Source organism: Symphalangus syndactylus, chromosome 7 (genome assembly GCF_028878055.3).
Source record: "Symphalangus syndactylus isolate Jambi chromosome 7, NHGRI_mSymSyn1-v2.1_pri, whole genome shotgun sequence".
NCBI lineage: Eukaryota > Metazoa > Chordata > Mammalia > Primates > Hylobatidae > Symphalangus > Symphalangus syndactylus.
The window spans coordinates 88,472,641-88,499,444 of record NC_072429.2 but is presented as its reverse complement, the minus strand read 5'-3'; the positions used below and the strand labels follow the sequence as shown (position 1 = coordinate 88,499,444).

At 38.1% G+C, this 26,804-nt stretch overlaps 1 protein-coding gene across 4 annotated transcripts; it reads right to left on the bottom strand.

Annotated features, from left to right (window-relative positions):
- Positions 1-1,361: 1,361 nt before the first annotated feature.
- Positions 1,362-26,765, bottom strand: OSGIN2 (oxidative stress induced growth inhibitor family member 2). 4 transcript variants are annotated; one of them, XM_063643406.1, is made up of 6 exons: positions 26,611-26,765; positions 19,013-19,167; positions 14,497-14,633; positions 13,960-14,151; positions 7,553-7,644; positions 1,362-4,200 (listed from the first exon to the last, which is right to left on the bottom strand). In XM_063643406.1, the coding sequence occupies exons 2-6, from the start codon at positions 19,077-19,079 to the stop codon at positions 3,171-3,173; spliced, it is 1,518 nt and encodes a 505-aa protein (XP_063499476.1). In that variant the 5' UTR covers positions 19,080-19,167; positions 26,611-26,765; the 3' UTR covers positions 1,362-3,170. The 4 variants fall into 4 exon arrangements, with proteins under 4 accessions (XP_063499476.1, XP_055142690.1, XP_055142689.1 ...); XM_055286715.2 differs by having other exon boundaries at positions 26,607-26,746; XM_055286714.2 differs by lacking the exon at positions 26,611-26,765 and adding an exon at positions 25,899-26,135.
- Between the last annotated feature and the right edge of the window lie 39 nt (positions 26,766-26,804).

Sequence of the window (26,804 nt, the reverse complement as noted above, 5' to 3'; positions counted from 1 at the left end):
GTCCTGGACTGCTGTCTACAACCGTATGAAAACACTGATTTATATATTTTCAAGCGTTTTATAGTTATTACTGTAAAAGGTAAGCCCTATTCTTATTACTCCATCATGATTAAAACCAGGACGCCATCCTTTTAATTTGAAGGTTTTCATTCCTTTTATGCTTTATCAGGCATGATCTTTACCTTTTTTACGCTGTTCCTTCCCCAGACACCATTTCTCTTGAATAATCTGCATGGGTGGTTGGGGCGGGGGGGGGGAGGGGGGGTGTGGGTAGTTCAAAATAATCAGGGTATCTCTTTAATCCTTATTTCACATACTCTTCAGACTAGCCTTAGGGGACTTGGGCCCTTTATCCCCCTCCCCCCGCAAGGAAAGTATACAACTTAAAAACTGCATGATCTGATCAGATCAAAATGGCACTATGAAACAAGCAGCCTTTGTAACCAAGTTAGATTTTTAATTTTTTTTTTTTTTTTTTCCAGATAGTTCTGCTCTGAGGCCCAGGCTGGAGTGCAGTGGTGCAGTCTCAGCTCACTGCAACCTCTGCTTCCCAGGTTCAAGTGATTCTTGTGCCTCACCTCCCAAGTAGCTGGGACTACAGGCACACACCACCATGCCCGGCTAACTTTTGTATTTTTAGTAGAGATGGGGTTTCACCATGTTAGCAGGGCTGGTCCCAAACTCCTGACCTCAGGTGATCCACCTGCCTCGGCCTCCCAAAGTTTTGGGATTACAGGCGTGAGCCACTGTGCCCAGCCCCCAGTTAGATTTTTAAATGACATTTACATTCAGTCTAATTTTGTTTCATTCTGGGTTCTTCAGTGTTCCAAACACTAAGATTTAGTGGAACTTGCATTTATTTAATAGTTGAATTTATTTACAAATTTTCCACCACTTCCTATTGACTAATACAATCAACTAAAATTTGATGCCACAGAAATATATTACATAAAACTAGGTTTTCAAAAAAGTAGTTGGATGTGGTTCACATAGTCAAAACACTGGAAGCTGTAATTAAATCTTTTTGTTGTATCATTGCACTTTAAATCCCCAAATTCTGCTTTGTAAACAGTCTTTCAATATCTGCTAATTATGGACTGTCTGCCAGACACCAAGCCAGGCATCGAGGGATGAGGAGGAGATGCTCACATCATGCTATAACTAGCAAGTATTTAGTGATTCTTCCCTTCCATGAATAGCTATAGTTGATACTAAAGAAAAAATGTAAAGTGTTAGAGTTACAGGACAGAAATTTATAGAATATAAGAGTATAGTATATCAGAGAAAATGCCCGAATGTTATATACCACACAGGACAGCTTGGATTGAGGAAGAACTCAGGAAATGGGAGATTACCAAAGATGAAATTATTCACCAGGTTTATTTGCAGCTCCACTGAACTTTTATTTTTCTTGAAGTCTTTTTTTTTTTTTTTTTAACAAATACTCTCATCGACTTCTGTGACACAAGGGGATGTCAAAGGTTTTATCCTTCCCTTTTTTATAACACTGTCATTTTCTATTTAGAAGTGACAGTAAGAAAAACATCTAATCCAACTCATGCAGAGGTCAAAAACAGGCAAGCAAGAGAGTACTGAAGCAAGTGCAGTCAGAGAATGTTATTTCATTAAGATGTGAAACTGGTTTGAAAAAAGTTATCACAATAGAAAACTAAAACTGGATTGTACAGCTTGTAAAATCAAGTTAAATTAGGTGTGATATTATCAAGAGTCTAAGAATTCATCTGAAGCAATTAGTTGATCGATGCAAATATATTCTATACAATTATATTTAAGGTGAATTATGGTCCTAATAAGCTTAAGCATTTAATACTGCAATAAAATGAATAGAAAAACACACGTTAATCAACTTTTAATTCTAAGAAAAATAGAATAACGAGTTCAATGAAGACATTCCAGATGAAGTAATTGTACCAAAAAAAAAAAAAGAAAATGACTGAAAAATTCAATTTGTCATGGAGAACTTCAGAAGATGTTTTTGTCTTAACATTAAAAATTCTAGCAGTTTGTGTGAAAACACAGACAGTAAACACACTTATATAATTAGAACAGACAAATCCAATAAACAACCATGATATGAGCTATGTCATCTCCAATGAATACTATTAGAGATCTCTAAGTACACCTTTGGAATGGAAAAGAAAAATTTTGACTTTATTTTCAGTTTTAACCTTTAATAATTTAGACAATGCCCAAACAGTATTACAATTTTAGAAGTACTTACCACACCCAAATACCTTAGTTTCAGTGACAGAAAGTAATTCAATGTTCACACAGGGATAAGTAGTTCAACCCACAATTTATTGAACTACAAATCAGATTCATTAAATGCTATGATAGTTAAATCGAGAATAAACCTCTGAAAAACATCTTGGTGAATTCTTGGATGTCAAAGTGTATACCACATTATTGGACTGTTTAAATTATTAGAAGAATATGAAGTACCTGTCAAGGTTTCAACAATAAAAATATTTTTAAAAAGACCCTATTTGGTAATAAATTAGATTTATACAATTGATAATTTCAAAATAAATAAAATCTGAGTTGTAAATGCCTCCTACCCTCACCCCACCCCCAGTTATACATACCTTATATCCATTTTCATTTAAACCAGTGTGTCTCAAATTTTTATGAGCATACATATCCCTTGGGGATCTTGTTAAAATGCAGGAAGTAAGTTGTGGGGCCTGAGAGTTTACATTTCTAACAAGCTACAGATGAAGAAGATGCTGCAAGACCTTGCAACACCCTTTGAACAGCAAGGTGACCAATTATATATTTAAGATAATTTCTGGCATAATGACTGCACAGTTTTATAGATTCAAGGCTGTACTATTTTGGAATCAAGTATAATAAATAACCAAAAATGATCATGAAAAATAAGTTTTGCAAGAAAAGAAGGTTTTAGTTAAATGAAAGCTTAAGATACACCAAGTTGGCAGTGTTTCTATTTGTCTGACAGTGACACCTTTGAAACATTACAATACAAATCAGGATACCAAATTCTAGTAACTTTTAAAAATGAAGTTACTATAGTTTGAGGCTCTCCTTCAGTTAACTCAAGTCCAGAAAATTCAAGCCAGTACACTGCAAAACCACTATTAAAAATCTTTAACGGCAAACTGTCCATTTTAATTACTTGTAAACTTGCTTTAAGCTATCCCACCTCCTCCTCTTTCAACAAACAAATGCTGCTTTTTCTTCTGTCTTGTAGCTAAACAGCGTGTAACACCCAGTGCCCCTCCCTTTAAAAATCGAACAAAATTGTCTCCAACCAAAGGACCCAATGCAAAAAGGTTGGCTTCTTTAATACACTCATAGGTATATGTATCTATTTCCACAGGATTACCCTTACATGTGATTGGCTGGCTTGACTTATGGCCTAGGTAACACCCTTGATCCTTCAGAAAAGACAGATTAGGATGAGAACCTATCAATACTACTGCTGCAGACAGCTTAAATATTTTCTTCAATCCAGAAACACTTTGGAGAACACATCTCATGTCCGACTTAAAGGAAAGCACATGGTGCTCAGGAAAGCTGGTATAATCAGATAAAAGATTTGAGTCTACAGAATATGACTGAGTACACATCATATGATAGACTTTATGATATTCAGGATACAGCTTTTTGGGAAGCTGTTTGAAAATTAAGCTTGGATCAGTTACTCGTCTGCGAAACACATGAATCACAGGGATATTACTGTTGTAAGCACACAGTACTGCATCAGCGGCAGTAAGCCCAGAACCTACAATTAACACTGGATCCACTTTGCCACGCAACTTTCCTTTGTTTATAGCGGCTCCAAATTCAGGCATTGAATGAAACACAAAAGGAAAATCTTCCCCTTCAATTTCCAGATGGGCAGGAGAATCCAACGTTCCAGTTGCCAGTGCTACATTCTCAGCAAAGAGGCAGAAGGGAACATGAGAACCATCAGCTATTCGCTGATAACCCCTAATTTCCCAGTTTCTCTTGATAAAGTTTGACTTCTCTATCTGTAAATGCTCTGTTGAAATATCTCTGTCTTGACTATCATCATCATCTTGATCTCTGTAGAGTCTTGATACGGAAGTTATGTAAGTATTCTCTCTGAAATTCTTCTGAAGACCCATGACTTTTACATAATGTTTATAGTAGCGAGCTATTTCCTCTGGCATAACTCGATCCCCTTTTAGGTTCCTAAAAAAAGGAAAAGGAAAAATATCCTATAAGGATACTACTTTCAGTTTCCATGATTATTACTTATGTACCTAGTAAGCTTTTATAGCTTTTTAATTCTGCTGGAGTGTCTTAGCTATACATTATCCTAACACTTAAAAAAACAAACTATTTTTAATTAAAAATCTTCATGAATTACTTTTAGCAAAAAATTGGAAGAAGTCCCATGAGCGCAGAGACTATATTTAATGCACTTCTGTTTCCCCAGTGCCATGCATAGTGTCTGCTCAAATACACTGCTTGATAAACTTTCATTAAATGAAGGTATTAAAATGTGGATATTTGAAAACTGGACTGCTTTATCTCACAATTATAATCTATAACTATCAACTGAATTATTTTCATGGCAATCATTGAGCCATTACAGGCCTAACTGTAATATCTATGCTTCTTAAAATTATACATACCATCTTGACATGAATTTTAGTACACTGCTATTTTCCTAATAACTGAAAATAATTCAAATCTGTCTTTTGTTAAAGTCATCTTACATCTAGGTAAATAACAGATGACATTTCACTCTGTGTGTTTTCCTACTCATAAGCAGAGCTAAAACATAACTGTTCTTTATGAAAAACTTGCATTAGTCTATATATCATTTTCCAAAGTTCAAAAGCAACAAGCAAAATTCCCTGCCCCAATCAGAGATAAGAAGCAAATTATTTGACATAATTCGTGATGTGGATGCTCTTCAATTTACAATGGAGTTTGTCCTGATAGACCAATTGTAAGCTGAAAATATTTTAAGTAAAAAATGCATTTAATAACAACTAGCTTACTGAACATCAAAGCTTAGCCTAGCTTGCCTTAAATGTGCTCAGAGCACTTACACTAGCCTACAGTTGGGCAAAATCATATAACAAAAAGCCTATTTTATAATAAACTGTTGAACATCTCATGTGACTTACTGAATTCTATACTGAAAGTGTAAAACAGAACAGTTGCACTGGTACCCAAAGTATAGTTTGTATAAAATGCACATCACTTTGGTACCACCTTAAAACCTAAAAACCTTAAGTCAAACCATGATTAATCAGAGACTGTTTGTAACTTGTAATGGGAAGTTCACAAAAATTTTTCTTTTAAAGTTTAATAATTATAATTAAGATTTAGAATTAACTTTAGATTTTTACTTTTTCAGTCATGTGTCACATAATTCAATCAACAAAGGACAGCATATACAACAATGGTCCCATAAAGGATTATAAAGGAGCTGAAAAATTCCTACAGCTTAGTGACATCATAGCCATCTTAAAGTTGTGGTAAAATTACTTTTAAAAACATAAATTTAGTGGACCCTAAGTGTGCAGTGTTTATAAGGTGTACCTTAGTGTACAGTAATGTGCTAGGCCTTCACATTCACTCACCACTCACTGACTCATCCAAAGCAACTTCCAGCCCTCCAAGCTCCATTCATGGGAAGTGCCCTTATACAGGTATACCATTTTTGGTATGGTACCTCATACAGGTATACCATTTTTAATCTTTTAATCATATTTTTACTGTACTTTTTCTATATTTAGATACAAAAATACAACTGTGTTACAACTGCCTATAGTATTCAGTACAGCAACATGCTGTACTGGGTTGTAGCCTAGGAGCAACAGGCTATACCCTATAGCTCAAGTGTATAGTAGGCTATACCATGGAGGTTTGTGTAAGTACACTTTATGATGTTTGCCCAACGAAATCACCTAACGACACAATTCTCAGAACATATCACCATCATTAAGCAATACATGGCTGTATTATCATCTCCATTTTACAGAATGGAAAATTGACAACTAGTTTCTTTGTTCAGGATCACAACACTAGAAGTCATAAGAGTCAGAACTCAAACTCCACCAATCTCTAGAGACCTAAGAGTCTTAACACTATACAAAGGCAGCAACTAAACCTAAATTTATCACAAAATTCATTTGCACATATTACTTCAACACAATATGCATAATTTAGAAAAGTAAATGCTTCTGATACATAAATCATAAAGCTTTCTCTTTCTTACCCTTTTACAAAGTGAAGAATGTGTTAAGCAATTTCACTTGCCAACTTATGAAGATCAAGAACGGTACAACTTGCCTAATTTTACTTCGAGTTTCAAACCCATATATAATTCTTTTTAAAAATCTAAAATGAATTTTTTGAAAGGTTTAATCTCAATTACCCATGATGATGTAAATTTGCTCTCCCTGAGCTTCCTCATATTAAGGAAAATTTCTATGAATTAACATGGTTGTTATCTAGCAGGAAGTGAAGTACTCAAATGTTACATCCCTGTTCTAACAAAGGTTATGTAACTTCTTATTATTTTTGTGAGTAGTCAAATTGGAGTAGATTCTCTGTATTAGTAATTCTTATCTAATATTTACTATCCTTGAAAATGACTGATAGGATTTTCATATTTCTTTTTAAATTTTGTGATTTCCCCTTAAAATAAATAAATTTATAGTTTTCCAAGATGAGATTTCTTCTCAGTTTTTTTTTTTCTTTTTCTGTTTTTTTTTTTTTGAGACAGAGTCTTGCTCTGTTGCCCAGGCTAGAGTGCAGTGGCGCGATTTTGGCTCACTGCAACCTCTGCCTCCCAGGTTCAAGCAATTCTCCTGCCTTAGCCTCCCGAGTAGCTGGGATTACAGGCATGCACCACCACGCCTGGCTAATTTAGTGTTTTTAGTAAACGGGGTTTCACCATGTTGGTCAGGCTGGCCTCGAACTCCTGACCTCAGGTGATCCTCCCACCTCAGCCTCCCAAAACGCTGGGATTACAGGCGTGAGGCACTGCACCAGGCCCTCAGTTCTACTCTTATTTTTTTTTTATTAAATATGTTCCTTCATACCCAATTAGCCAACCATAAGTGAGATTCTAGCTTATCCATCATTTTAAATTATCAATCATAAAATATACAACCTTTACACTGAAAGTCAAACACTTTAGGTATGCAGAGTTTAGGTATTCATATAAGAGATATGCATAGATAAAGTTATATATCAACGCATAAAAATAAAGTATGAAAAATAATATATGGATGGATGAGAAAGTAAACAGAGTGATGTAACAAGACAGTAGATAAATCCATGATTAACAAAAAGTCACAGGAAACCAATCTGCAATAATCCCTTAGCTCTGTGCTTAGTTTTATAACATCTCTAAATGAAAACTAGCATATTATAATTACTGCTTCAAGGACACATTTTTATTTGAAAGACATGTACATTTATATTCTTCAGCCATGACAAAATCACAAATATTTTGAAATTTTTCCACATTCTCTTTTTCAACATACACCAAAGAATTTTAATACAGTTCAATCTTTACCTTCGTTTACTTGATACCCAGTCCTTAAATTTAAGTCCAGGTAGTTCCATCCAACTTCCAAAGCTGATTGTCAACATGGAGCCTTCCATATTCTATTAGAGTTTAAAAAAAAAATGTATAGTCAAAAAACAAGAAGTAACATGGTTTTTTTTTTTTTTGTCTGTTTTTTAACCAAATCCATTTCATTTACAATAATTATGACTCTGGATAAGGTGTGCTCCCGCAGTCCTAAATGGCTGGATAACTTACCTCAAAAACATTACTCCAATAAACTTTCATATACCTTCATCATTTGATATTATCCCGACAACCTTCTTTCATAGATAGTTATACATTTATAAAACAAATTTACAATATTATCCAATGCCTACACAATGTTGATAACTTTGGTCTATGATCAACATAATTCAGATGTACAGTATTATGTCAGGGAAACAAAAATTCAGTATATTCACTTTTTGAACAAAAGTAAAAATGTTCGTTAAGTTCCAAAATTTTAGATGGCTTTCCATTTTAATATTATTAACATTTTTTTCAATTAGCAACAAAGAAGCTTTCCCCCCTTCCATCAATTATAATTCTAAAATCTAGGCTGATGTGGATACAGCAGCATCTCTTCTTAAGGATACAGAAATAGGCAGTGGATGCCTGAGAAACAGACCCACTGCTGCGGCTACTGCTTGCCATCAAGCTCCCTTGACCTACTTATTTCTGCTTTGTTCAATACAAAGCAAGAAAAGCCCAAAGGCCAAGTATCTATTATACCTATCACCTCTATGATCTCTTTCAATCAACTCTTTTAGGCAGTGGCTCCTTTTCTCATAACTTCTTGCCCTGCTTCTATAACACCAAGTTTGAAAATGGAGCATATTATTATTATTATAACTGACTGACATTCACAGAGTACTTACTATGTGCTAGGCCCTGTGAAGCCTCATTTGTGACTATATACAAATCACCCAAGAAGGAGAATGTAGCAAGCTGCCACCTGCTTTGAGGGAGGCTAGCCCTGACACCAGGTTCAGAACCTGGAATCATCATAAAAGGAGCTGTTAAGAATGTATTATCTATCAGAGATTATTTGGAACCTGAGAGTTTCACCTGTAACTCTAAAACCTTAAGACACTATTATTTCACTTTCTGACAACAATTTTTTAACATTATTCCCACTGCACCAGTTCTTCCAGTTGGTTGAGAGCCCTAGTGCCTTGATCTCTTCATTTTTCTCCTTTCTTTTTTCCCCACGTAACCTATATGCCATGAATACAAGCTGCCATGGAGACTGTAGTATTAAAGGATGCAAACTAAATAGAAGTATGTAGGAGCATACAGAAAGTATCTGGTTCTTCAAGGACACAAATGGGCTGAGGAGTGTACCATTAGAAAGGGAAAATATTCCAAGCCAAATAAAAATCCATGTGGCAGCTTAATAAAGAGAGCAAATATGAGTGTCCTTCAAGGAGTCAAAAGAAATTCAGCCTTGTGCCTGAAAGGATTAACTCAGCAGGCCTGTGTTGTTCCAACCTTTCACATTACCAAGAAAAGCCTGTCTTCGGGACCGGGCTTGGCTGCCACCTTCTTAGAAATAACTTCTGAGCCCCTGAATACTGTACCTGATGAGCATGGGTTTTGCATGCCTAAGACCTTGGCAATGCTATACCAGTGTAACCATGGAGTTTATCCTAACAATGTGATTTATGTGAATACCAGTTTTTGCTCTGGGAGGCAGAGGTAAGTCACATGGGAGCTGCTGGCCTATATGACTGACCCCACAGAAAACATCCCTCGACACCACGCACCTGTGACTTTACTAGGAGTGGGTATCTAGAAGCTTACACTTGGTTTCTCCTGGACTTTGCCCCATGAGCCTTTTCCCATTGCTGATTCTAATCTGTATCCTTTCACTGTAGTAAAATTTAACCACAAGTACACCATCTTTACTGAGTCCTGTGAATCCTATTGAATCTTCGAGACTAAGAATGAACTTGGACTCCCCAACAAAAGCATGCTAGAGCACAGAATGTCAGAGACAAAAAGAGGAATATGACAAGAAACCTAATAAGGGCTAGATCAGAGTATGGTGAGATACATTACAAAGTCTACATACTGTATGTTAGATGAATGGAGAGCAACTGAAGAGTTTTATGCATTGGTGTAACATCTCAGACATGTAATTTAGAAAGATGAGTCTGGCTTTGGTATGGATAATGGATTGGAGAAGACACAATGAGTAAGAAAACCATTTAGAAAGGGTTTGCAGTAATTCTGGTGAAAGACAGCAGTGACCAATATTAGTAACAAAATAGAGTAGATGGACCCAAAATATCAGAAATGAAAAAGATTTGGTCATTAATTTGAAATGGGAGTTGAAGAAAGAGAAATCAAGGAAGACTCTCAGGTTGTTGGCTTGAGTAACTACATGAGAATGTCATTTAATGACAAGGAAATTGAAGGGACTTGATGATAAAGATAGTTTTAGGTACGTTGAGTCTGAGGACACCTGTGGAATAATCAAGGGAATGTATTTACTTGGGTATATGAGAAACAGCAATCTGGGCTGGTTTTGATTTTGGGAATTCTGATTTGGGAATCAATTAATATCAATATGCGAGCCACTGAAGTAGGTAAGATAACCCAGGGAGAATGAAGAGTATGAAGAAAAGACCTGGGCTTGCGGTAAGGTCTACAGAAGCACATTTTTAAAGAACAAGAGTCAGCCGGGTATGGTGGCACACACCTGCAATCCCAGCACTGGGAGGCTAAGGCAGGAGGATCATTTGAGCTCAGGGGTCCGAGGCTGCAGTGAGTTATGACTGTACCACTGCACTCCACCCTGCATGACAGTGAGACCCTCTCTCAAAAAAAACAACAACAAAAAAAGACAAGAATCCACAAAGGTATCAGAAAAGGAGTGGCCAAACAGGAAGAAAAACAAGGAGACTGAAGATTCAGAGAACCTAAGAAAGATATTAACACTGTTAAAAGCTGCAGAGATCAGAAAAGATAAATTCTGAGACTCGTCATCAAATTAAGCAAAAAAGAAAGTTACTGACTTTCAGAAAAAACAGTTCCAATGGAAAACCGGTGGCTGAAGGTAGAGTGAGTAAGCTAAGGAGCAGAAGGCAAAGGCAGGGAGAAGTATGTATAGGTAACTCTTTCAGGAAGTTAGCTATAAACCAAAGGATAAAGATCAGCTGGCACCTAAAAATTTTTTTAAAGATGGAAATAATTTCAGCATGTTTACATACTGACCAATAGAAGCTGGCAGAGAAACTGAAGATATAAAAGAAATGGGGAAAATCAAATAAATAATGTTCTTGGGAAGACAGGGATCCAGAATGTGGCTGGAAGGTGAGCCTTAGATAGTAGTAATATCTCTTCCATTATAACACGGGATAAAAAAAAAACCAGAATTTGCATCAATGTGTAAGTTTTCGGTTTGAGTGTGAAACTGTGGAAGTTCAATCCTAATGGATTACATTTTATCTGTAAAATAAGAACCAAGACCACTTCTAAGCATGAAAGAGAAAAAAGAGATAAAGGTTTGAAAAGAAGTTAATAAGGAAATATCAAAGCTTATAGTAGTGTTTTGGCCCCAACTGAAGAGTGGAGAATATTTTCACAGTTGTATAATTTTTTTTCTGGGGGTCTGACTGCTCAAGTATAAGAAAAGATGAAGTGGATAGTTAGATGAATTGCCTGTATGACAAACCTATGTGACAGAAGGACAATGGGTTAAGGGAACTAAAGAGAATAGTTAACTCCATGGACTATAGAAGCTGGGCTGGATAAGTAAGGATATGAAGATCACAGCCTGGAGCACGCTCTGTGTTCAAAGATTATGTATAGTGTGCATAACTGGGTGATAAGCTTGAAGAGGAAACTGTGATCAGAAAGGAAGACATTTGAGAATTTAGGTTTTTACAAGTTGAGTAGTTATGACAGATAAGATCTACAGTGGAGCCACTGGAGTGAGTAGCTAATGAAGAATACACATCATCAAGAATGAGGAGACCAAGGAACTAAAAGGTTAAGATGTTGGTTCTGTGTCATGCTTGTAGAGGTAAAATGATTCAAGGTGATAACAAAACTTGGGATATAATGGAAGACCCATGAATTACGTGCCACAGATTCAGTAACTGGAGACAGTCTGGAATGGTAAAAAAGCCAGAAATGGAGACAGTCTGGAATGGTAGAAAAGCTAGAAAATGGCATGATCTGTTCAATGGAACAGGGTTTTTTACACAAGTGCACAGGGGTGTGAAGAGAAGACCAACCTTACTAGCCAACCTGATAGGACATAGGGCTATGGGAGAATGAATAGGCTCCACTTCAGAGGATGCAGTGGGAATGGTATCTTTAGGAAATTGCAAGCTTTCAAGAAAGGGAGCAGAAGCAGCATCTGACTGAATGGTTAAAGATGTGGGAAAGCAAACAAGTTGTTTATCACTAAATTGGTTCAAGGGTCCACAGAAAGTTTGGAAGAGAGTGATGAGAAACTAGATCACAAGAGAAACAGAGAACTATATGAAGATAAGTAGGAGAGAGGGGTGATGACTCAAGGAGTTTACATCTTAAGTCACGACTCAGGTTAATTAGGATGTACATAAACCATAGCAGGGGAGATGGTTGCATAAACAGATAAATAGTACTACAGGCAAGCACAGCAAGATTAAGATATGGAATGCAGGTAGGATCAAGTAATTATGTCTGGGAACATTAGGAAACTTCATAGAGGTGATGACTGGCAACTGGTACACAGCTGAAATATTTACTGGCAGCCCTATTTTAGTGAATACATGACTGAAAAAAAATCAGCAACTTTTAGGTATATTTTAACCTTTATCACTGGCTCAAAATGTGTTTTTAGTAATCAGGGTTTATCCATACTTTAACTTTTTTATACATAAGTGAAAGAAATGAAACAGATCAATTATTGCCTGCACATTCTTCTAAGCGAAAAAATGTAAGTAAAATAAAACCTCAGGAATTCAGAGAAGGCAGTCTAAATGCCCTCCCCACCTCCAAATACATTACGGCTTTTTTTTTAAAGTAAGAATGCTACTGATTAACAGAGAAAATATAAACACTTAAGTTTTGGGCATGACAGAATTCCTTCTTATCTTGTATTGGTGGTTTCACAGTTACAGGCATTTGTCAAATTATACACTCTAAATGGATGCAGCTTATTGTAAATAAATTAAGCTTAAATAAAGTTGATATTAAAAAGTAAAAATCATAAAACTTAAGCTAAAAGCAACAAATAATTTGGTAGTTGCTACTCATTATTAAAAAGAGAATAAAGATTATAAAAGAAACCCATGATGTATTTAATCTAGGAATGTCCTGATACCCTGAAACAGTCATTTTATAAATGTAAACAATTTCAGATGTGCAAAAGTGCACTAATACACGAGTAGCCAACTGAAGTTTGTACTAAAAATTTGGTATGTAATGTATTAAAGTTCCCATGAAGTCTGTAATTCATAACACAGCAAACTAAATTACTTAACATCAATTTGTATAACAAAAGTACACTCACTACACACTAGACACAGTGTTAACTGCTAAGAACACAGGAAGGATGAACAATTATTACTTACTGGCCCCCTAATGAAATGCACTGAGTGAATCCTTAATTCACTGGTTCTCTGGTTTAACCTCTGCTATGAACTGAACTGTATCTACCCTCAAAATTCTTATGTTGAAGTCCTGACGCCCAATGTGATGCTTTTGGAGATAGGGCCTTTGGGAGGCAATTAGGGCTAGATGAGGTCATGAGGGTAGGTCCGTCAGAATGGGATTACTGGCTTCTTAAGAAGAGAAAATTTCTCTCTGTCTGCTATGTGAGGACACACTGAGAAGGCAGCTATCTGAAAGCCAGGAAGAAGGCCTAACTGAACTGGCTGAAACCTTCATCTTGGGACTTCCAGCCTCCAGAACTGTGAGAAATAAATATGTCGTTTAAGTCATCAATTCTATGGCATTTTGTTATCACAGACAAACTAACAAAATCTCTTTTACATTTTTCATTTAAGATTCTGAAAATGTGAGAAAATAATGGATACTGCTTTGAAATACTATGTGAGATTCTGTAAAGTCTAAAATGAATAAGTGAGTTTTAAATTTTTATTACACAAAACTTTCTTGAAATGTCTTCTACATAATTCTTGTAAGATAGTATAGAGACATGCTTATTCTAAGACTGTACCAGTAATAAAATTTGGCTTGATTTACTGCTACTAGTAATAAACCCATATTTAACTAACTTAACAGCATTAAAGTTCTTCTCAAATAAAAACGTGATAAACATCATATATAACATTATCATAATGCTTAAGAATCAAGTTGGTCTTATCAAGACAAATAATTCACATACACTAAAATGCTAAGAAAAATATACTCACATGCCAAGCCCCACCAGGTGGACCTTTACCAAGAACTAAGTGAGGGATATAATGATGTTGCTCTAATTTCCAATGCAAAACGGATGGATAATCATACCCAAAGTCAGCATCTGGATGAAGAAGTGTGTCAAAAAGTACTGCAACTGGATTGGATGATCGGCCCTCAAGGCCCTCAGACAAGTATTCTAAGTCCTGAATGAACAAAAGGGAGACAGAATTTGAAAAAAGCCAGCATTTCCCAGATAGTATATTCTAATGTTTACCATGATGCTTCAATGATAAAAAGCAGTACTCCCAAACTTGACCGCAGAGCACCTACTAAATCTCCATTAGGAAATAATTCAGAAAACTCTGCTCTAATAAATTCAAGAAAATAAACAGAAGTAACTCAGAATATATTTACAAATCTAAAATAAAAATGATATAAGGTGTTATTTAGAATAATGGGTTTCAACTAAGAAACAAAGCTTATATAAATGAAAACTAATCTTGTTTCAGCATAAAAAAATTTTTAAATTGATACATAAGAAATAATACCTGATCAACAATGGAAAGATGTCTTGCTTCTTCTAATTTACTATTTAAGATTGTATTTGGGTGTATTGTTTCTGATGATAAATATGGTCTGTAGCCTGATAACATATAAGAAAGGCATATTCCTGAGGGTCCATTTCCTATTAAAAATAAGAGGTGGAAAGGGGTCGGTCATGCATCTTAATACTCTTGTTCCTTGGCTTTTTTCCTACTTTGAAGATGGCTCTTTTCTGTCACCAGTTCTTCCTTTTCTAATCTCTTAAAACCAGATGTTTCATGAGATTTTTACCTTTGCCTTCTCTCCTATTTTCTTTTGGGAATCTCATCTACTCAAGGCTTCAACTCTCTATGCTACTGACATCCAAAATTAGTTCTCTAAATTGACCTACTTCCCAAGGATATATCCCACATTTCCATTCTACTTCTTGATTCTACCTGATAGAATGGCCCACTAATAACTTAAACGTAATGTGCTCAAAAGCAAGCTCATGAGTCCCTTCATTGAGGTGCCCTCTCCTTCAAACCCCATCCTATCTCAAAGTATGGTACTAGCAAACTTCTAAGTTAATCAGTTTCTGGTTCTAAACCTAGTTTGCCCCCTATATCTTGTCAGTTGTCTTTGCTATTCTCATTCTTGTACTTTCACCTAAAAGACAAGTCTCCTACTGTTTCTCTGCCCTGAGATTCACCCACTCCCAATCATTTCACATACTACATTCAGATAAGTTTTGGTAACACAATCCTCCTCATGTTACCCTTCTGTTCTAAAGGTCTTAATTGTTTGTTTCTGACTATCCAGTGTTCTCCATTTGAAACAACTTTTGCAAAGATTATGACAGTGAGAGAAATCTAACATGGCTGACTCCATCTCGCTTGTAGCTTCAAAGGCCGGCTGTCTTCTGTCACTCCTGGGTATAGGCAAAGCTAATCATGGAAGGAATTTATAGTTTAACCTTAAAGCATGGATGGTAACAGTCCTTCCAAAATTAAACTGCCTTTCTAAAACTAATGAAAGGCCACAAGGTTAGGATTATAAGAGGCGCCTGAATTCTGCTAAGATGTAGGCAGAGTTTCTATAATCCTTTACTGCTGAAGAGTCATGCAGCCGGAGGTCACATGATGTGTGACTTCCCTAATTGCTCTTACAGATAACATAGCTACTGTAGATCCTGAGGATGGCCTTTTGAAATGTCTTTTCAGACTTTTGCATTTCTGATGACTGTCTGACTCTACTTGTCCCAGGATTCAAGACTCAGACCCAAGACTCAACTGAACCAGTCCTGTGGCCCAGGAGACCCAGAGTTGGACTCAGTGCTAGAGAACCATTTTCGACACCCCCAGCATGGCATCCCCAACCAATCAGCAGCACCCTATTCCCTAGTCCCCTGTTCACCCAGCTATCCTTGAAAAACCCTAACCTCCAAGCCATCAGAAGGGATCAGGAGTTTTGTTTTTTTTGTTGCCTTTTTTATTGAGACGAAGTCTCGCTGTGTCACCAGGCTGGAGTGCAGTGGCATGATCTCGGCTTGCTGCAACCTCTGCCTCCTGGGTTCAAGCGATTCTCCTGCCTCAGCCTCCCAAGTAGCTGGGACTAGAGGTGAGCGACACCACACCCAGCTAATTTTTGTATTTTTAGTACAGACAAGGTTTCAGCGTGTTGGCCAGGACAGTCGTGATCTCTTGACCTCGTGATCCATCTACCACAGCCTCCCCAAGTGCTGGGATTACAGGTATGAGCCACTGTGCCTGACCAATCAAGAGTTTTATCAGGAGACTAATCTGAATAACTGCAGTTCTCTCACATGGACTGGCCTTGTGTCAAACTCTTTACTGCAATGCCATGGTCTCAGTGAACTGGTTTTGTCTGTGCAGCAGGCAACAAACTGCCAGGTGATTACACATCGCGACCATCTTTCCAGTCCTAAATCCTGATATTGCCTTCCTATATGTTTATATGCTTTAACTAAAACCAAACTGGATTTCTTGAACTACTTCCATTTATGAATTAACAATTCCTTTATTCTGGATTGCCACTTCTTTATTATCTCTGCCTTTCAAAAATTTAATCCAACTGAGAGAATTGCTAGCCACAAAGAAAAAATCTTGTTCCTTGCCTAATATGTTACCCCAAATAAAATATACTCAAAGATGTAAGAAAAGTAAAACCATAAGAATACTAGAAACAGAGAAAGCAGAAAAAGATTTCAACTTATAATTCTAGAATAGGAAGCCTTAAAGACCAAAAGAAAAATAAAAAATATTTAGAACTAATCTTGTATCTTTTTTTTTGAGACGGAGTCTCACTCTGTTGCCCAAGCTGGAGTACAGTAGTGCGATCTCGGCTCACTGCAACCTCTGCCTCACGGGTTCACACCATTCTCCTGCCTCAGCCTCCTGAGAAGCTGGGACTGACTACAGGTGCCTGCCACCACGCCTGGCTAATTTTTTGTATTTTTAGTAGAGACAAGGTTTCACCCTGTTAGCCAGGATGGTCTCAATCTCCTGACCTTGTTATCTGCCTGCCTGGGCCTCCCATAGTGCTGGGATTATAGGTGTGAGCCACCAGGCCTGGCCCTCTTTTTCTTTTCCTTTTTTTTTTTTTTTTTTGAGACGGAGTTTCACTTGTTGCCCAAGCTGGAGTACAATGGCGCAATCTTGGCTCACTGCAACCTCCGCCTCCTGGGTTCTGGCGATTCTCCTGCCTCAGCCTCCCAAGTAGCTGGGATTACAGTCACCCGCCACCACACCCGGCTATTTTTGTATTTTTAGTAGACATAGGGTTTCACCACGTTGGCCAGGCTGGTCTCGAACTCCTGTGCTCAGGTGATCCAGCCCATCTCAGCCTCCCAAAGTTCTGGGATTACAGGCGTGATCCACCACGCCCAGAGATGTCCCAGTCCTATCCCCTAGAACCTGCAAATGTTACTACACAGCAAAAAGACTTTGTAGATATGATTAAGGATCCTGAGATGGAGAGTAGCCTAGATTACCCAAGTAGACCCAATCTAATCACGAGAGTCCTTAAAAATAGAGAACTTTTCCCAGTTGTGGTGAATGGGAGACATGACAATGAAAGAAGGTTAAGAAACAACATTGCTGATTTTGAAGCTACAGAAGGGAGCCAGGAAAAGGAAACATTCTTCCCTAGAGCCTCCAGAAAGCAACACAGCCCTGCCAACACCTTGATTTTGGCCCAGGAAGACCCATGTTGAATTTCCGACCCACAGAACAGTAGAATAATACATTCACATTGTTTAAAGCCACTAGGTTTGTGGTAATTTGTTACAGCAGCAACAGAAAACATATATTAAAGAAATTAGCTCTTTATGCTCAGGCTGGTGGTGCCATTGTCAACAGTAATGACACTATATAAATATACATGAGGCTAAGCTACTCACAGCTAGCTGAGGCAAAATGGGGATAGGCTGTTTTGTGGGGAGTGGAGTGGGCAGGCGCAAATGAAGGTTAAGTTTTTCTTTTCTGACCTTCCCACAGCCTAGCCACACAAGAAGACAGGATTTCTCCATTCATTCAGGATAGAAAACCAAGGTCAGAGGTAAGGTGGAAAATGAAACATAACGTATGGTCCCTGATATCTCTTGGTTGAGAACTATTACAAAAACTGTCATCTCTATCATATCCTGTAGAGGAGAATCTAGTATAGAACCTAGTATAGAAGAACAGTCTTGCTCTCCTCTTTTCCTCCCACAAGCCAGAGGACATGAATTTTCTCCCCTTCCTACTAACTTTGAAACAAGCTATCAAAAAAACACAGGAAGTCATACGCCACCAAGGCACCTATATTCTTTAACTATCTCCTCTGGCTTAGTTAGCTTCACACTATATTCCTTGTCGGAATTCCTCGAGTTTGTATATTAGATGAAAAATATACATAACAGGTAATTAAATGCATGCAATAAAACTGAATTATAAAAGCTTATAAATCTGAATTAGGTTTTATCAATAGTTTAATTTTTAATATTTTATATGCCTATCCGTTGAGGCGATACAAAGGATATAAAATAGTAATGCTGTGGTTAAGGTAATTGTAAACATTACCTTAGAGTACTATAATGTCATTGCTAATAGAGCACCGGTTACTAACTTGCACAAGTTACTCAACATCTGTGTCAGTTTCTCTGTCTGTATCCGCCCTACCAACATCAGAAGTCTACAGAGTTGTAAGGTATTATCCATTAATATACATAGAATACTCTCCAGAGCTCTAATAATATTATCACATTACGATGACACTGTCATATAATTAATACAAATGTAGGAAGTATTTTAAAATAATGTAGTAATATCAGTTCTTCAGTAAAAAGATACTGCATTTTAACACAGATGCTAAAATCAGATAAACCAATTACTCTCCAAAGATCTGGTTATTAGTTTTTTAGCATATCAAACCACCCAAGAATACTTTTCAATAAAATCTTAAGAACTTGTACTAACTGTATTTATAAAAGTATTAAGGGTCATTAACTGTAATTTTAAAAGATAAAATACAATAACTTACCTATTATTACCACAGGAAAAGTCACTGATGAATCTTCCAGTAAAGAAGTTTCTTCAACTAATGGCATCGCTTTAACTTTTCGCCCTAAATTATCACCAAAGTATTGCACTAAGGAATTAAAAATCTCTCCTTCAGTTTCAGTGTCACTATAGTTTCTTTTAAAAAAAGGGAATAAAAAGAGATATAGTCAATATAGCTTTTATAAAAATCAATCTCTACTCTGAGTTTATTTAGACATAAAATATTTTAATCATTCCATAAAAGAAGCAAAGAAAATCCTTCTGATTAATGCTTTCAAATTAGTAGCTTCGCTACATGTCAACCTATACCAACTTGAAGGCCAAATATCCCCAATATTAATAGCCGCTTTTCTCAAAAGTCCCAAGTATTAATAGCTGCTTTTCTCTCACAAGTATCTTCTAGGCAAATCTCTATGAAATAAGCAGCTCTCTCATGATCAAAGACAGCATTGTGTTGAGGAGTTTATAATTCTCTGAAACTAGCCTAGAAATGGCTAGTTTCTCCTCTACATCTTTCTTTTTAAAAGGCGAGTGCATTAAAGACAACATATAGTCATACACATTTTAAGAAAAAGTTACGGTATTTATATATTATAAATTGTGCATTTTGGTATAAGAAATTAGGTTTATACATTTTTATTCAAAAAATATACTACATACATACATATATATATATATATATATATATATATTTTTTTTTTTTTTTGAAACAAGATCTTGCTCTGTCACCCTGGCTGGAGTGCAATGGCACAAGCCTGGCTCACTGCAGCCTCCACCTCTTGGGCTCATGTCATCCTCTTGCTTCAGCCTCCAGAGGAGCCGGGGCTACAGGTGTGCCACCACACTTGGCTAATTTAAAAAATATTTTTTGGTAGAGATAGGATCTCGCTATGTTACCCAGACTTCCAATATATATTAAAATAATATCTAAATGTTATTTTCCAATTTTTCTTTCTCAATTGGCTCTCTAGAAATTAATTTTAGCATTCTCACATTTTCATGCAATACATGGAGTATCTCCTGCACACAGGTAATGTTCTGCATTATACTACAGATTACTTTAGAATAGAATCCCTTAATTTTATCTTCATATAGTCAGCAACAGCCACAATGTCTGGAAGTATTAAGTACCTACTAGTGGGTAAGTGTGTTTATTACTACTCTCAAATGATAAATAAGCATGGGATGGATCAGTTATTTCACAGGACTGAACTCACTGATCCCAGAGGAGGTTGATAAATAGAAAAGAATCAGGCAGAGACAGGAATTTCTACTTCCCTATAACCTTCAGAGTTCCCAATCTACCCTAAGATAGGGCAGACTTCCTCAGGACACACTGAGAGCTTTCTTGAAGCAAAGAAAGTAACCTGTACCCCAAATATTTGGTTTCCTCTTACACAGCCTCTTTTGACCAAAACAGACACCAATCAGACCTGGCTACTATGGGAAACCCCTCCTCACAGTGCAAGCCTACCCTTGGGAGGAAGTTTTATATGCTCAATCCATCTATTTCTGACTCATTCCAACTACTGCCTCTGATCAGATCCAGATGCATTGGCTGTCTTGCCTGTGCCTGCTTCTACCTCTTGGCAACTGCATTTAATATGTTTTATATTCTGCTCTGTCCCTGGTATTTCTCCAAAGGATGTGCAAAGGTTAGGTTCTCCTGCACCTTTGGAGGCTTCTGATCAAAGTCATTTTGATTAGAAACCTCCAAACCACTGCTCAAAGAAATCACAGATGACAAAAACCACTGCGTAATGAAATCAGAGGTGACGGGAATGGGAAAACATTCCATATTCATGGGTAGGATGAATCAGTATCATTAAAATGGCCATACAAACTCATACAAACTGCCCAATTTATAGATACAATGCTATTCTCATTAAACTCCCGGTGACATTCTTCAAAGAACTAGAAAAAACTATTTTAAAATTCTTATGAAACCAAAAAAGAGCCTAAATAGCCAAGGCAATCCTAAGTGAAAAGAACAAAGCAGGAAGCATCACCTCACCTGACTTCAGACTATCCTACAGGGCTACAGTAACCAAAACAGCATGGTACTGGTACAAAAACAGACACACAGACCAATGGAAGAGAAAACCCAGAAATAAGACCGCACACCTGCAACTATCTGATCCTTGACAAACCTGACAAAAATAAGCAATGGGGAAAGGATTCCCTATTCAATAAATAGTGCTGGGATAACTAGTTAGCCATATGCAGAAGATCTAAACTGGATACCTTCCTTATACCACCTACAAAAAGTAACTCTAGATGGATTAAAGACTCAAATATAAAACCCCAAACTATATAAACCCTGGAAGACAACCTAGGAAATACCATTCAGGACACAGGCACAAGCAGTTTCATGAGGAAGACACCAAACGCAATTGCAACAAAAGCAAAAAAAAAATGACAAATGCTATCTAATTAAACTAAAGAGCTTCTGCACAGCAAAAGAAACTATTAATAAACAGACAACCAACAGAATGGGAGAAAATTTTTGCAAACTGTGCATCCAACAAAGGTCTAATATCCAGCATCTATGAGGAACTTAAATTTATAAGAAAAAACAACCCCATAGAAAAGTGGGCAAAGGACATGAACAGACACTTCTCAAAAGAAGACATACATGCAGCCAACAATCATATGAAAAAAAGTTCAACATCACTCATTAGAGAAACGCAAACCAAAACCACAATGAGACACCTTCTAACACCAGTCAAAATGGCTATTAAAAAGTCAAAAAATAACAAATGCTGACAAGGTTATAGAGAAAAGGGAATGCTTATATGTTGTGGGGAGTGTATTAGTTCAGCCATTGTGGAAGACAGTGTGGTGATTCCTCAAAGACCTAAAGACAGAAATACCAGTCGACCCAGCAATCCCATTACTGGGTATATACCCAAACGAATAAAAAGCATTCTATTATACAGACACATGCACGTGTACATTCACTGCAGCACTATTCACAATAGCAAAGGCATGGAATCAACCTAAACGCCCATCAATGGTACATATGTACCACAGAATACTATACAGCCACAAAAAAGAATGAGATCAGGTCCTTTGCAGGGACATGGATGGAGCTGGAGGCCCTTATCCTTAGCAAACTAACACAGGAAGAGAAAACCAAAGACCACATGTTGTCACTTACAAGGGGGAGCTAAATGAGGAGAACACATGGACACACAGAGGGGAACAACACACACTGGGACCCACCTGAGGATGAAGGGTGGGAGAAGGGAGAGGATCAAGAAAAACAACTAATGCAAGTTTGTTCAACCCACATGCGGCCCAGGATGGCTTTGAATGTGGCTCAACACAAATTTGTCAACTTTCTTAAAACGTTATGATTTTCTTGCCATTTTTTTTTTTAAGCTCATCAGCTATCATCAGTGTGAGTGTATTTTATGTGTGGCCCAAGACAATTCTTCCAATGTGGTCCAAGGAAGCAAAAAGACTGGACATCCCTGACTAATGGGTACTAGGCTTAACACCTGGGTGATGAAACAAACTCCCATGACACGTTTCCCTATGTAAGAAACCTGAACCTGTATCCCTGTACTTAAAAGAAAAAACAGAATATTAAGTTTTTCAATCCATGAACATAGAATTCCTTTTCATTTATTTAGACCTTTAATTTCTCTCAACATTTTGTAGTTTTCAGTGTACAACTACTGGATTTTTTATTAAATTTATTCTTAAGTATATCATTTTTTGATGCTATTATATAAATGAAATACCTTTGTTAATTTCATTTTCAGATTATTCAATGTTAATGTATAGAAATACAATTCACTTTTGTATGTTGATTTTGCATCCTGCAATATCGCTGAATTTATATATTAGGTCTAGTAGTTTTTTGCATGTGCAGCCCTCAAACAATGAGGAACCAAAGTTTAGTTTATCCAAATTCTCTACACATTAGCTTATCTAAATTTACATAGTATAGGAAATTTGCTCTGATTTTTCAGGAGCCACTGGTATAAACTCTGTGATAAACTATTTGTAGTAAACCTGCCTACTATTTGATAGTGGTTTAACACAAAGAAAAACAAGGAAACAAAAAACGGAAAGTGTGATTCACTGGTTTTACATAAAACATTAATGAAACAAGACTTTTAGTAATTACTCTTTCTAAAAAATTCAGAGTTTAAGTTATAAATTTAGTATTGCTGTACATGTTTTATAGTACATGCACAGTGTATCACAGGTCTATGAACACAGTATATCACAGGTCTATGTTAATCTCTAGATTTCCAATTTGATATTTGCTCTACTTAAAACAAGAGCTTATTTTGAGTAATAAAAATCTACTTTTTCTTCGAGGCACAAATTAAAATTGGAAAATACGTACAATTATATTTAGCAACTAGTAAAGAACAGCACTTTACATGCAAAATTAGTTACTCTATTGTTAGGAAGCAAGTTAAAAGCCTATTTGACATTTAAGATACTTTTAGAGGCCTTCCATTTTTTGTTTTTGAAACATTACAGCACAAAGTTTCAGAGAACATTTCAAAGGATAGGGGGGACATAGTATCAGGATAACAAAAAGACTTTTTCCATACCATAGCAGTACTTGTTTAAATGATCAAACTAAAATGAAATGTTTTACTAACTGAATTTTTATAGTCTTTGGAACCATGATCCTAAAATTTACCAAATTTATACTACCACATGGAAAGAAAGTTCTAAAGCCACAAATGAAGTCAGTCACACTCTTCATCTTCCAGAACACGAAGAGGTTTTTTCCTTTGGAAAGTTAGTGGACAGTTGTCTCACTACTTATCCATTTAGATGTTAGACAATACAGATGTCACAACCTGTTTTATAATCTGTTTTGTTTTTTGTTTTTGTTTTTGTTTTTTTTGAGACAGAGTCTCACTCTGTCGCCCAGTTGGAGTGCAGTGTTGCGATCTCAGGTCACTGCAACCTGTCTCCTGGGTTCAAGCTATTATCCTGCCTCAACCTCCCGTGTAGCTGGGATTACAGGCACACACCACCCTGCCCGGCTATTTTTGTGTTTTTAGTAGAGATGGGGTTTCACCATGTTGGCCAGGCTGACCTGAACTCCTGACCTGAAACTGGTCGAGAAATAGCATTGGTAAATCTGAAACATATTCCTGAAGGAGCTGGTAAACAATTAAAAAAAAAAAAAAAAAAACTTTAGACACAACAGAACTATTTTTGCAATAAAAAGTGTGGTTTATTAATCATAATGTTTATCTCTGGCAGCTAGTTTGTTTTCCTTTCTGTCCCTCAAGACCAAAACATAGGAAATACTTTGTTTTCACTCCCTACTCCAAATTTCTGTGCACGGCAGGAAGCAAATGGTATTCACCACCTAGTATTAGTCAAAAGAATATGAATCCTACACTGTGTATCAAAAGGTGTCAAATAGCTTTCACACAATATTTTCTGAAAGGCATGTTAGTTTCTCATGGGCTTTATTTAGTTTAAGAAGTTTCACTAGGGGAACCTATTTCCTAAAACTTTCCATAGTGAATCTGACACTTTCAAATCGCTGTCTTAGTACTGTCAACAAATTTGCCTAGAAGTTAAAATCAAGCAGTTTATTACATGAAACAACTTTTCCTTAATATCCACAACTTAGAGACTCATTCTAAACTACTGAGAGGTTAGACAAGCTTGGATTATCGCTATTACAAAAGAAGTTCCGAACTTTCTCTGTGCCTTACATCTCTTTTATTATAGGACGACGCTTCTTAACCTCTTCTCTGAATACTGTTCTTAAATATACACAGGATTTACAAGAAAACCAATTATATTAAAACAGTCATAAAAAGTAAACGTGATATACATGTGCATGTGCTTCTCTGTTGCATTCAATAAATTCAGTGATGTGTTACTATAATTTTGAAGAACTAAGTATAAACAGTATTTCTATATTTACAACTGCAATGTGATATAAACATATTTATGATCTCTACTGATGACAGTCACAGATACCACTGATTTGTTGCTTATGTTTGTAACTGAATATTAGTTTTTAAAATTTAGTGAAATGATATACCTTTCTTTCCATCCAAGTTCACGGGTTACCTAAATTCCATCAATGAAACCCATTATTTAGGAACGCTTGATCAGAATTTCATATTTTACCAGGGAAGAAGTCTTACATAGAATTATTCTGGAACATCAGTATATGTAAAGCAAGGTACTAAAGTATTCCCTATGCTTAACAATTCTTCACCCCAGGGTTAAAATCAGTTTCTAGTGTCTGGTCTTTCCATCAGTGACTGAGGTGTTGACCATTTAAATGTGCTAGATCTAGAAAACATACTTTAATTTTAGAAACGTATTATATTTTATCACCCCTAAAACCTTTCCCCATAAGGTGACTGTAAAATCGCCTCATTCTTTAAATTTCTACAACACACACGGCTTATCATGGCTAACATCTTAACAAGGCAAAATCTGTTTGTGACTAGATGACACTGAAATGTAGTTCCCTACCTTCCTTCCACTCATTACATTATTTAGAAGACTTTTTAATAATTTTTTTTTTAGGGAGGCAGACACTTCGTAGAACCCTTCACTAAAACTTTGCACTACTGGGAAGTCTCAGCTCGCCGTAACCGACTCAGTCCGGGCCTAGCCGGTCCCGCAGTCCCGTGACCCGCGCGGTCCAGCGCGAGAAAAGGCAACAACAGCGCAGGGCTCCCCGGAGCAAGGACCCCGCCACACCGCATCCCACCCCACCCCCACGCCAGGCAGGACGGCCGAGGCGGTCCAGGCGCTTGCCCTCCGTCCCGGTCCCGGCCCGGGCCAGGCCAAAGAGCTCGAGAGTGCGGCATCCACGCCTGCTCCCCTCCCATCCCCGGCGAGGAAGTCACCTGAAATGACCGGCCAGGGAACAGCGGCAGCACCACACGGGCATGGAGCGTTGCGCGAGGGGCGCCCGAGCGCGGCCGCCGTGGCCGCCTCCGCCTCCCCCGGCGAGGCTGCCCGCTCGGGGCGCCCGCTCGCTCGGGGTCGCGGGGTCTGCCGGGCGCCCCTGCCTCGCGCCTCGCCGTTGCCGCGGCTGCCCCGGCTCTGTGGCGCCGGAGTCCTCTTCCAGATAGCGGCTTCCGCTCCTCGCCTGCAAGGAGCCAAGCGCCGGAGGCGGGTAATCTCGGGGCGCCGCGATAGGGGCGGAGCGGGGCGGGGACGCTGCGACGGCGGCGGCGGCGGCGCGCGGGCCCCTCCTCGCAGGTGCGGCGGCGGCGGGCGAAGTCTGCGATTGGTGGAGCCGCGGCCCGGGCAAGGGGCCGGGCCTGACGGAGCCGAGGCTGCGCGGGCAGGGGGCCGAGGTCTGCCGGTAAACCGCGCTGCTCCAGCGGCGGCAATAGGGACCTGGACCTCGGTCTGCGCCCCGCTGCCCCTCTGCGTGCGACTTGGTGAGGCCGGTGGGTGCGCGTCGAGAGGGCCGAGGGACGAGCGGAATAGAAGCTGCTGCGAACTCGGGCCACCCAAATGGCCCGGCGGAGGTCCCTGCGTAAGGCGCGGCCTCGGCCACCTCGCCGAGGACCCCGGTAGGGGTCGAGCTTCCCACGCCTGAGAACCCACCTTTGGGTATATCCTCGCGCTGCCTGGGTGCAGACGCCGGGAGCTTCCGGGTGCCTCTCCCCCTGACCGCCGCATCACAGTCACCTGGGGAACTCACCAAACCACAGGTGCCCGGGACCCGCCCCCCACGGTTCTTTTATGGAAGTCCCGCTTCCGGGAAGAGGTCATCCTCTCTTCTTCGTGTCTCTCAAACA

Excerpts from the sequence above, each read along its gene's own strand:
- OSGIN2 (XM_055286714.2), bottom strand. The coding sequence starts at position 25,942 with ATGCCCGTGTGGTGCTGCCGCTGTTCCCTGGCCGGTCATTTCAG. Across the intron at positions 14,634-19,012 it reads TTTTCCTGTGGTAATAATAG|GAAATGGACCCTCAGGAATA; the intron begins GTAAGTTATTGT and ends TATTTTTAATAG. Across the intron at positions 7,645-13,959 it reads CACCTGGTGGGGCTTGGCAT|AATATGGAAGGCTCCATGTT; the intron begins GTGAGTATATTT and ends AAACTCTAATAG.